This window comes from Rhipicephalus microplus, chromosome 3 (assembly GCF_043290135.1).
Source record: "Rhipicephalus microplus isolate Deutch F79 chromosome 3, USDA_Rmic, whole genome shotgun sequence".
Lineage (NCBI taxonomy): Eukaryota > Metazoa > Arthropoda > Arachnida > Ixodida > Ixodidae > Rhipicephalus > Rhipicephalus microplus.
The window spans coordinates 202,197,787-202,210,715 of NC_134702.1; the positions used below are offsets into that span (position 1 = coordinate 202,197,787).

Here is a 12,929-nt window from a genome sequence, read left to right on the forward strand (position 1 = left end):
ATAGTTTAAAGAAGCAGTGCACAAAAGAACAAATACGACGAGCACATAAAATTATGCATGCGCAACGTCAGTGTTTGCATATTTAGTGTGTATGGTTTGTGTCCTTTTGTGCGATGCTTCATAAAAAGCCACGATTTACAAAGTAGCTCATCAGTACATATCAAAGTTGTCTGACGTTGCGTTAACCTTGACAGTGTTTAAAGGGACACTAAAAGCAGCTAATAAGATGACATTGATTGTTGAAATAGCGGTCTAGAAACCTTGTAGTGTTACTTTTGTTCCCAAGAAGGGTCTATTTTGAAATAAAATCCCGTTTTAGTGGTCCGCATCGGGTTAGCGCACTTCAAATTACCTGCCCAAGAAGCAGACTGTCCGGACCGATTCACGTCACTTTTGCCATGCACAACCTAGCCCGGCTTTACTGTGCTTGTAGCAGCAGAACGAAAGCAGCGGGAGCCACCAGCAGCAACACCGGCTATTGATCAATTTCCCGCCATTGGCTTCAAGATTGCAGACGTTTTTGTTTCTACTACGCCCCACCCCACAAGATGGCACCAACTATCCTGTGAAATCACGCAAAAATTGAATTTTTGAACCATTCGCACTATTCCCCATAGTAACGTCCGGCGGTTCTTGTTTTATGAATCAGACAGAAATGAACAAGCAGCATTTTATTGCATCTCTTCATGTATGGAAGGTTCTTTATTTACTGCAGTTAGATCAATTACTAGTGATTAATTGTAGGCGGTCCTTCTGATGTCATCGGGATCATTTTGAAAATGTCCTACTGTGGCGCTTGTGTTCCTGTGCATTTACTTTAATTTCTCGATAAGTAGGGCACTGTTGTTGATAATATTGTCGTTTTAGATGTTGTCATACATTGAGCTTTCGCTCAGACCTAAATTGTTATTTCGCTTTAGTGTCCCTTTAACGTACCAAACAAACTTGGGCTATGAGAGACGCTGTAGTGGATGACTTTCGGTAACTTCCGACTACTCGCTGTTTTTTAATGTGCACTGAGACAAGGCACAGTGCTGTCAGTGTGCAAGGACTCTCGCCTACTGAGACTAAGGTGGTGCATTCAAGAACTCTAGGTGGTCAAAATTAGTCTGGAGTTCACTACGACATGCCTGAACAGTGACATCATAGTTTTGGCAAATAAAACATTACACTCAAAGTTAATCTAATGCTCCCTTGATATTATAACATTGTGTACAGCAAGGAATGTCACCCTCCACTCAGCCCTCTCTTGCACGTCATGCAAACCATCCTCCAAGTTTAATACTATGACAACAAAGCATCACTACGCTCGCATACCTGGAAGCGCTCGTCGACGCTGCGTATCTTGGTCAGCGTGTTCTTGGAGGACTTGGCAACGCGCAAGAACTGCACCACAAAATGCTGGTCCTCCTCCCCGTACATTGCAGTTGGCCGGAGTACCAGCGTGCTGAACTTTGTGTGACCTGTGCATCACAAAGCGAAGGCAAGACGTGTCATCCTACTGCTGCTGCTCAGAACAAATGCACCTCATCAATCGCAACAACAATGCAGATCATTGTGGGCTGGTTAGACTTACGTGGTTGCTGGCAAGATAATCACTGGTTGTTATACTCGCCAACCAGCGCAGCACAACTGGTAGCCCACTACACACATAATGCAAAGGTTCCAAGTTCCGACCTGCCGAAAGTTCATTTATTTTTTTCCTCTTGTGCCTTTATTCAATAATTACTACAGCTAACATAACCCATCCCGTAACTATACTAGCTCATAATTAATGAGTTAACGTAACTTCACCAGCTAAATACCGAAGCTAACAGCACCTGTGGTTCACTAACTGCCGACTTCTTATTACTCTCAAAAACGAACACTGGCGTCGCTGCAATGTGACGTCACGGCGAGGACTCGCCTGCTCCACCGCCGCTTGTTGCCTTCATCTGCGCCCGCCGTGTACCCGCTCTTCAGCAATGCAGTGTTGATTACTTCTCAATTTCGTGATACAAATCATTGAAGGTAGAATGTTTCACAACTAGCGAAAGTTATGCCAGCTGTAAAATGTTTTTATAATTTAGCTTTAGCTATAATCGTTTGAACGTAAGAGGTGCTGTGAAAATGGTAATGTAGGACAGGAAGACGCACATTGTTTTCATTGCGTACGCCAGTAAATGAGTGTTCATAGTGTATGCTAAGTGGTGCTAATATTATCGCAACTAGGCATAGACTCTGGAATTAAAACATATGCATGCCAAAGTATCCCAAGTGAAATTCAGACGTTTTCAGTTAACTAAATAGGTACGTTGCGGTTTATAATGCGAGTTACACCTCTGTCTGAAAATACAGTTAAACCAGGATATAAAAAATTGACATATTTTTGGAAAATTTGTTTTAGGATCTCGTTATAAACAAGTCCGGTAAGAAAATTTGAAAAATAAACGCACAAAATATTAAAAAAAGGAAACTGAAGGTACAGCTACCCATACACTTATTTAGCGGTAAAAACTTTTTTATTATTGCAATACCAATTATATAGACGCCTTCGACAGGCTTTTGCTGTCGCCGCCATGTTGTGTAATAAGTCCAATCTAGTAGCATGCCCTTGCGGACCGTAACTTTTACGAGCAGGTAAAAGCATGTGAGCGCTGCTGAAGCAAAGATAAAAATGGCAGCATATCCACGAAGTGAATGATGGAGAGTGGGGCGAAGCATCCGTCCGTCCATTCATTCTTGCTTCCGTTCATCCATGCGTCTGTGTGGCCGCCCATGCGTCCATCCGCCCGCCCATGCGTCTGTTCGTGTGTCCGCACGTTCATCTGTGCGTCCGTCCATGCATCCGCTCCTGCGTCCGTCCATGCGTCCATCCGTGCGTCCGCCTATGCATCTGTCTGTGTGTCCGTTCGTCCACCTATTCAACACTCCAAGTACTACCATCTCACATCTTTTCATTATATATTCTATATATATAGAGGCACTGTCATCCAGCAGACATTCCAAGGACTGAAAAAGAGGAGGCACACACACACTTTCTTACGGCTTGCGCCTTGTGTCTACTTCCCACCTTTAACCACCTCGAGTTCATGGTATATACTGGTTCACTGTATTCATGGCACTGCGGCCCAACGCTCGCTAAACCTTTCTAAAACCAAGGAGGTTACGCCCAGCAAGTATAACGTAGCAACCGTTTCTTGTCAGGTAGTGCTCAATGGCTGCTAAGGGCGAATGAGAGACAGGAGAATTCGGCTTTTAGTTAACGCGCACGCTGCGAATTTTTTATTGTTCAACAACGCACAGAAGAAATCTCCCACTGGCACCACCTTCGAGGTCAAAATCTAAGACTGTTTACACGCTACGACTACTACTACTACTACGAGGGACGAACGGGTGCCGCTTTAAGGAGCTTCGCCCCTAAAAAATGAGCCGGCCTATTTATATCACCTGGAGGGCACATACAATAATATGCCCCCACGTGTTAGAAGTGCAGTCAAATGTTCAAACAGAAAGGATACCACCCGTTGTGAACAAGCAGAAAAAAACGCAAAGAGGGGGGTGTTCCTTGAGTGGCAACAGTGAACTTCGATTTAATGGGCACGATCGCCGGCACGTGTGCTATCTCAGCAAGCCATGGTGTGCTTTCAACGTCAAGAGACTGTGTGAAAAGAACACTTCTCCCTGAAGCGGCATTATTTGCTCACATTAGCGTTTTGTAGGAGCTTTGTGATATCGAATCCAAAAGAGTTAGCTGCCAGCCTTACTGCGTATAACATTGCATTTTTTTTCTACCGCATTGATTTAATTGCATTCAATGCGCTATCGTGTCATTGCTAGAGCTAATCGTGAAGGCTATGATACCGCGAACTCGCGGTGCGGGTCAGGACGGTAGCACATGATGCGTCAGCCTCAGGAGATTTGTTGTTTTCACCATGGTCGAGGAGAGCTTCCATCAGCGGCTAATCTGACATCCCCTAGGTAGTGACGACCCGGCCGTTCGCATTCAAAAAGAAAAAAGAAAGCAAAGCTAGACGTCGTCTGGGGCCACACCCTGCGCATGCAGTGAAACCATGAATGCATGCACGGCATCGAAAATGAAGAGCGAAGGACACTGATGCCATGGGAAACTATTTGGTACAGCACTTTCCATATGCAGCGTGGCCCCACGTCACACCTAATAAAAGCATGGCACTGCCAACGCAAAAATAAGTTGTTTTTTTGTTTTTGGTTTGGAGGAGGTGGGAGGGGAAGGACACATCTGCACATACGCCCACGGCAGCAACGTCGGCTCTTGGGGCACAGGCGCGCCTCTCGCCGAGGTTATAAGTGCACCGTGCCGGCCGCTTCGCGCTGTGTCGGGAGTGGGGCAACCGCGAAATTTGCGTGTTTGGGACAAAAAAAAAAAAAAAAAAAAAAAACGAGGCAACATTCCCAGTTCACCGTTCAAAGACGTCTCCCGCTGTTACATAGAGGCCACAAATACATGTGCTTTTATGGGGTAATGGCGGAGAATATAACTTTTTTGTATAATGTAATATGGAGGTTTGTTATAAGCAGGTTTAACTGTAATCTAAATTATTTTACAGAATTCCAGTTTCTTTTACAAAAGACCTTACATGAAACTGTCTGTGAAAAGCACTCACTAAACATGTTTGGAAAATAAAGTAGTACAGAATGATTTCGGCAATGCTGAGATATGCCTGTTTACTCGGGTCATATGTACAACAACGATCGTCAGGGATTATGTAGTCGTATACACTGATTTGTGTGAAATAATGGTCTGATCTGCCGCTGTCTCACAGTGATAGCATAATGTGGAAGCAGCACTGATATAAGCGATTCTAAAAGAAGCGCTGGAGGGTTGAAATAAATTTTTTCGAAGGTGCACTCAGTGACACGGCCCAAGTAATAAATAAATATCCATCACCTTGATGAGGTGACTACTGGTCTCACACGTCATGCCCACTTACATGTAATAAACTGCACGAAAAATTAATTTAAGGGGTGGCTATCTTAACTGGTACTTACGAGCGCATCAGCAATGCTGCTACGATGCTGCATGGAGACAGGATGTGACAGCAACCATCAAGAATTTCCGCAGATACCTCAACAGCACTCAACCTCAATAATCTTGGTGAAATGAAGCACCTAAATTACTGTGAGAAAAACATGAAACTAAATAATGTGGTGAGTGAGCAAGCACACGAGAAAAAGACAACAGCTGTGGTGGTAGAGGCCATCGCATTTGAGATATTTTGTGAAACTCGACACTGCACGCGAGGCTTGGCACACCAGTAAAACCGCTGTTCGCAGGTATGTAGATGTGTTCTATACGAACAACCTTGGAGGAGAAACTCCCATATCTCTTAATATAATAGCCCATGAACAACTCAATATGATAATGTAAATGTGGTGTCTTGGCATCTCAAGGTCATGATGTGATTATGCAGCAATAAGTTTGCCGTACCTAAGCAGAAGCGTGTTCTTGCATTTCACACCCGTCATAATGCAGCTGCCGTCGCCAAGAATGTAATCCATCATTGGGGTTAGCTGCGTGACACAGACCTGTTGATCCCTTTCATATTAGGCTATGACCGAGCGTGTGCACTGTTGAGGATGGTACAGAAGCAAAAGCAAACTTTTTTATTGTTTTTACAAGGAACATTCCTTATTCTGTTTTCGTCATTCATCTGCAGCTTGAGACAAGCAAACCAAGCGACTGCAAAGAGCGGAACAGAGCTTGAAGGTAGCGAGTGTTTAGTAGGCGCACCGCGGCAGGCATTGAAGAGTCTGTGCTGTGACATCACCCAGGCCTCCCACCAGGTGGCGGCACCTCAACTTCTCAGGGCTAATAGTGGTATGTGACCAAAACCGAGCAGCCTTGAATGATTCCTCTTCTTCTGGTTAACCATACCAGCATGTACCACTGGTAGCATGTGTGCAGTCTCCGGGACTGATACAGCATGCCACTACAGTCTAAGAGGTCATGCACACATGCATGTGTTTACCGTAATATTTAGCGCCGATTTTTTTCAAATTTTCACGCTCCAAAATGAGATGATGGCCTTACACAAGTAGATACGGTAGCTATGTGCACATAATAGAAGCACATACTTGCGTGGTTTGCAAAATATTATTGTGTTCTAACACTGAGGAAAAGTAAAAAATGATCTTTCAAACTGAAAGAGAGAAGGCAGCAGCGCCGTACTTACCATCGGCCAGCACACGCTGGTTGGCCTGGAGCACCAGCTGCTCGGCACGGTGCTTGGTCTCGGCATACGGACCCATCAGGAAGTGCTTCGGCGTGAAGGTGGTGTTCTCCGCTCCAAAGAAGATGTGGTTGCTGCTCACAACCACATCCACCGTGCTCGTGAACACCAGGTAGGGTACGTTTTGCCGAATGCAGGCGTCAATGACTGTCCGCGTTCCTACAGCAGACGGCATCAAGAAAGACTTCTGAAATCTCAGCCAACAGTATTAAGGTCACATCCATAGCAGTCATAATGCACGCATGTAGAGTCAGCATTGAATGTTAACAAACCGCATGATTTGATAAAAAGCTAAATGATATTCTGCAATTTCGTGCACAGCTTTACGGTCTATGCTGTTGCGTGAAAGAAACAAAATTAACAGAGCTATGTTTGCATGTACAGTCATAGACTGCCCCGATATTAATGTTACCACACGTCACAAATTTACCTCTACCATAAAAGCCCAATAACTATATGCTAACTTTATTGTTGCTGGCTAAATCTCATGATTGTCAGTGCAAAAGTAACCATAGCATAGCACCATTAGATTGCACTGCAACAGTAAATAACTGAATGCCACGGCAACCACTGCAGAAGAGTGCGAGTGGGTTGATCAAGGAATCTGAACAGGAACACTACTGCAACCACTTGAATCTCTCTACTTTTGTCGAAAGGATTAAAAGTCAGCAAATAAGCTCAGTGTGCTGCAGTGACACTCCGAAAGATATGTGTACAAGTCAAACAACTTAGCTGTAGCTGTTGTTACTCCTAGCCTCAATCACATTATCAAAGCCATGTCTGAGGTCTGAGCATAAGTGCAATTAACATGCATCAACAGCATGCACTAACTTTTAGTGACACTGCACCGTGACCACTGCTTCAGAAACATGCTAAAGAAAGACGCATAAATCAAGCTTGTGTTCTGTTTTTCCATTTCCATGCAGTGTTTCAACTTGTGGCCATCTAAGCATAATTCTGGTGGAGCAGATGCGAGCAGTGGTTCTTGTGAAGCTAATGCAAAACGTCTGAAAGGAATGCAATAGCCAATAATGTTATCTACTGATTGCCAGAGTCACGTCACCTTAGTGACACAGAGCAGAACTTGAGATGTACGTTAACAAAGCAGTTCTTTGCTGCAAGAAAAGTGTCCAGTCATAACAAGTCACATTTTGGGAAAAATGACAGTGGCAAGTGCAACTGGCAGCTGTCGATATTTTATTCATGTGCGAAACACTCGGACTCTTTTTACAGGTACTCTCCTAAGTTGCAGCATGTAATTGCTGGTGCTAGCACACGTTATAGAATGTACATGGCCACTGGTTCCATGCAAGCAATCAGATTGGAATCACCGATAACATTTCGGAAGCTTCGAACACATAAATGAGCGTCTTGCACTGAGCAAACATCTCAATGGCAGGCTGGGCGCTGACAGTAGTAAACAAAAATATTAAAAATGTACAAGCGCCGCCATTTTACTTTTGAGCAGTATTTTACCTTCGACGTTAACAGCTTCCATGGCTTCTGCATCAGGGAAGATGGTGCAGTCCACCAGGGCAGCAGTGTGAATAACGCAGTCGACGCCTGCAAATGCTTCCTGCACCGCCTTGGCATTGCAGATGTCGCCCACGGTGGCCTTCATGGGCTTCTCGGTGCTGTGTTCTGCAGTGACGCGTAAAACACTTGAACTCCGGCAAACCTGAACTAGTATGTTCAGATTTGCAATACTCCTCTAAGCATAATGTGACCTCCCTTTTGTCTAACTGCTAGTTTTAAAAGCATGATGCACACGTCATACATTCAAGCTAACTCGAACGAATGACTTCGGCAAATTTTCGTTAAGCAGATAATATTCCTTGCTTCACTTGGTACTGAATCTGCCTGCATTCTTACCATGTATTGAAATGCCTCACTCTTTCTCACAACCTACTTGGAGCTGTATACAACTACTGCTGCACACAGACCAGCAGGAAGACTACAAAAGTTTAACGACAGCGGCACCTGTGTGATGTCTGTATTACACAGCTGTTGTACTGACTGAAAGATGTGATTACACTAAATTACATGGTTAATTAACCTGACACTGCAGAGTGGCTCATTACCCTAAGAGGCTGTAGGCTCCAGAATAATTTTGCCACATGCAATTCTGCAATGTGCACCCTAAAAAGATATTCTACAAGTGAGAACTATGGCATTATTATTATTATTATTATTATTATTATTATTATTATTATTAATGGAATGTGGCTGCTGCTGGTACACAGCACAAATAACTTCAACAGCAGATTTCAAAGGAACGCCACCTTGATTTAGACCTTCAGCAATACTTTGGTCTTTCTAACATACTTACAATTTAAACACAAGTGCACATGCCTACAGTGCTTTGAAAACTAGACAGAATATTACGTGCTTAATTAGTGTTGAAAGGCCTAGCACTGCTATACAGACAACCTTCCGAGGCAATAAAAGGAGAAGCTACGCAAGCAAAGTGCACAGAAGAGCACACCTAATGAATGTGCCGTATTCTAGACTAGGTTAGCTTAAGCTAGAGAAGACAAAACATCAGCATCTTATTTAAAAGCAATAAATAAAGCAAAAATAAACAACTAAGCACTGAATTGAACATGGGTAGTGGCCTGCTTTTCTCTTCCACATTTGCATTAATTCTACACAGTAACAAGTGCAACCTATGCTGATTAAGACACTCTTTCAGGAAATGGAAGGCAATTCTTCAATGTTGCCAGAATGCTTGTACAGAGGCTCACCCCCAGAAGCTTTCTCTTTTTGACACATAACACTGCCCTCATGTACGAAAGCAATATGGAGCCCCAGAAGCTTTCTCTTTTTGACACATAACACTGTCCTTATGTACGAAAGTAATATGGAGTATCTCTACAAATTTACGATAGGTTTCCTAGTCAAGGTCCAACTCTTGGTACCGTATTTAGTAAGCACAGAGACGTTTGTATCGTTCCACACATCCACCCTAGAACACACAGGAAAAGCTAAAAGCTCACGTGTTTATCGGCTGCTTCGCATATCCTTTCAAGAGTTCTACATGCATGCTTTATGAGAACTGCGGAAGTTAAGTGGGGTAATACATTTAAGCCTTGTTACAACATAGTTTTACCTGCCACGAAAATACTTGGTTATATCCAAAAATTCATTATAGACATGTATTTGCAACACTGTATATGACAGAGCTATTCCTCTTTACTTCGTCATAACCGATAATTTGTTATATCGAAGTTTCAGTGCAAACAGTGAATGGCACTCACTCAGTTTGTTCTCATAGGGCTTGATGTCAAAGAGGCGGATCTCCTTGACGTTCTTGTCCAGCTCCTGCAGCAGCTTGACCACGTGCTGGCCCAGGAAGCCGCTTGAACCGGTCACAAGCACCACCTCCACTTTTCGCTTGTCCCTAATTAGTCAGGCAGAATGGCATTTCACTATTTGTCACCTCAAAACCACTTTCGTTAGAAAAGCAGAGATGAACACACTGTTCTTTATGTATGAGAAACAAAGGGTGAGAACTTCATATTCATTGAGCAACTGATCGCACTAGCAGGTATTGACGAAGTAGCTCCACCATGCACTACTTGCGCAGCAGAGACAGAGGAGAAAAAGAAACAGTGCAAGTACTCGAGGCAGAGTAGAGTTGCCACTAGGTAAGAGGAAAAGATTTCAATCAAGCCAGTCCGACAGGTGGGAATACAAATCGTATGACGGGGCACTGCACGAAGAAGGCCGCATAGGCTTAATAGGTGAGCTATGAATAGGTGCGAGTACGAGTCTCCGAGTTTGTTCACGGTGTGCTTCCACATTTCAGTGAAGTAATGCAAAACACAACAACACTGGCATTTTTCTTTTAAAAGGGGGGTTTGTCAGATAAACACTTTAGAAAGCAGGTCACATAATCAATGAGCCTGTATTTTTCATTAAAAAAAATTATGAAGGTTTTCCAGGAAAGAAAACAGTTTTGAGAACTTTTGAGGGCTTTGAAAATGTACTTTTGAACTTTAAGGGTATTCAAGGACATATATACGCACCCTGTTACAGCAGAACTTGCCAGCATACATATACACAGCATTGCCGAATAGCACACAGGGACACAGGTGAGTGAGGCAACAAAAGGGGCTTGAAAAAAAGAGAGAAAGAGAGAGAGAAAAGCAAGATGGAAAACAGCGCCTATATACATAGCCCCTTGAAACATTAATTTGAAGAAGCTCTAACTGCTGCACTCACACCTTATAAACATACAGCTTTCAGCCACATTCATGTGCCATTGGAAAAACCAGAAAAACCTCCGTTACCTGGAATTTTTATTTGAAACCCCTGGAAAATTTCCTGCATGAGCAAACCACTTACATTAAGTATATAACTGAACCCCCCCCCCCCCCAAAAAAAAAAATTCTGGCTGTGCCACTGCTTGGTGTAGTGCAAACTCTGCTTTACTGGTGCCCAAGCTGTCCTAACGCTGCTGCTGTAATAAAAGTGACCAAGAGATGTAAAGCAATACCAGTGAGCCACTGTTTCACCGTTGCAGATTAAAATATTAGCGAAGTAACATGCAAGAAAAATATGTGAAGTTTCAATATTCAGAGGCTTAAAGAATAGCCTGAGCACCAAGGTATGGGAATTACCTTGATGTTGCTATTACTATACTCTAAGCATCAAGACAAAAACTACCACCTTTCACTGGCAAAGGAGAATATTCTGTTAAACACACACACACACACACAAAAAAACAAGTGAATGTATGACGCAGTTGAACTACAGCTAAAAATCTAACTTGGCAATGTCACAAGAACAACATCAATGATGCTAAAAATGAAACTCCCAGGTTTTATGTGCCACAACCATAATGAGGCACACCACAGAGGAAGGTTTGAGGTTTACTTTAATGGTCTTTTTTTTTTTTTCATGTAGAAATAAGCAAACAGGCATTTTCGCATTTTGCTCGTATTGAGACGTGGTCTCCTGGGGAAGGAGTCGAGCCCGTGACCTGATGAAATGTACAAGAGCACCTTATCCGCTAAGGTGCCACGTCAGGGAGCACAAGCATAACTGGAACAGTGGCAAACTGCTTCGCAACCTCTTCGACACTGCCAATGCTGTCTTGTACAAGCATGGCTGACAAAAGTTCTCAATGGAATCCCTGTTCCGCTTTATGCACCTTGTAAATTCAAGTTATGAATCTGAGTGCCCCTTTCATTTGCACGCATCAGCAGACATGCATTACGCAACCCTGAAAGATGACGGCCAGTACAATTGATGCCATTTAAGCACCCACTTACTAAAGCAAAAATAATAGGCACAATAGACATTCGCTGGATATTTTTGCAAAGACGATATGAAGTATGACGGTGACTACAGATTGCTTGCACAGCTCTGGAAGGTAAGCAACCCCTGACAAAAGTTCACTCACCTACAAGTGCTTTGTCTTCTTACTACAAGCATACTGCGTAACTTAATCAAATGAAAAAGTACATCGGCTGGGTGATTTACAGGTTTTCTTTTTTGGTTTTCGTTCACTTGCTATGTTCGTACATGTGCTGTTCTTTCTGTTGTTGCGTGATTGAAGCACGTGTGCCTTTACTGGATTTTTTCGTCACTAAAACCACAGCCTAGATATATATGTATGTATATATATATATATATATATATATATATCCACGCACCTCTCGTTTCGCAATAAAGCTCAGTTGGTGCTTGCCTGCGTCCCTTCTATCCTCGTCCCTCGTGTTTTCTTCCGCGATATTACGTTTCTCTTCCTACTAGTATTGCTGTGCAATTAGAGCGCAATTCCAATTCACCACGAGTGTGATGACTTCTGTGCTGCCTATTTCTATCGAGTCAAGAGGGGAATAAAAAAAAAAGCTAATTTCCAGATGCTTCAATGAAGAGGTTCCCCCCCTTTTTTTTATTCCTTTCGCCTGCAAGGCAGGTTTACTGAAACCCAAGAAACCAACTCTATAAGCAGAATGCTAATGTTAAAAGAGTGCGCTGCCTGCCTCCTTTTGTATGTTAATAACTGGCACAACAACCGAGTTCACAAACGAAGGGAATTTCTTACGACACACACAGGTTGCTTGCCACATCGAATAATACCACGAAGGACGACTCAACTTGCGTCACAAAACTTGGACGTCAAAAAAAAAAAAAAAAGTGATTATGTTGTGCCGGGTTTTTCTTTTCCATGAGGGTATGAATCGCTTTTCTCTTTCATCTCTTTTTGAAGGGCAGAGATTGAGAGTGCTACAGATGCACAGACAATGCAGCAACCACCTATAACAGCCTTTTGTTCTTTCTGAGCATGCATATACCTCAAAGGGAAACGAGTTTCCTGTCCCATCACCCAGCTTGCCCTCCCTGTATATAAAAAAATTAAACATAAGTATTATAAATTACTAGGTCCCCTCCACTTTAATGTACCCTAAAATTGCCTAAAGCTCATGTTAAAGCTAGTTGTATTAGCATGTTTGTAATTATAGCACTGCAGTGACAGGTTGAAACAGACATTGGAAAGTGAAACAAGCTCGAATGGTCTGCATATTCTATGTCCAAACTTCCGATTTCGCGTGCACTGCATTGTAATTGCACGTAGGATCGTATACCCCCTTTCTCTCTTTCTCCTTATCTGAGCCATGGCTTCTCAAGAACTTGCGATGTACTCTCATGATAAAAATAAAAAATAAA

The 12,929-nt window shown here is 43.0% G+C and overlaps 1 protein-coding gene across 2 annotated transcripts in view; it reads right to left on the reverse strand.

Annotated features, from left to right (window-relative positions):
• LOC142804103 (3 beta-hydroxysteroid dehydrogenase type 7-like) overlaps positions 1-12,929 on the reverse strand; it is a 28,935-nt gene that overhangs the window by 5,922 nt on the left and 10,084 nt on the right. For both annotated transcript variants that reach the window (XM_075890676.1, XM_075890678.1), the window contains exons 3-6: positions 9,509-9,651; positions 7,728-7,892; positions 6,195-6,410; positions 1,318-1,463 (exon numbers count right to left, since the gene is read on the reverse strand). In XM_075890676.1, coding sequence (XP_075746791.1) covers positions 1,318-1,463; positions 6,195-6,410; positions 7,728-7,892; positions 9,509-9,651 — 670 coding nt within the window. The remainder of the gene's footprint in view (positions 1-1,317; positions 1,464-6,194; positions 6,411-7,727; positions 7,893-9,508; positions 9,652-12,929) is intronic.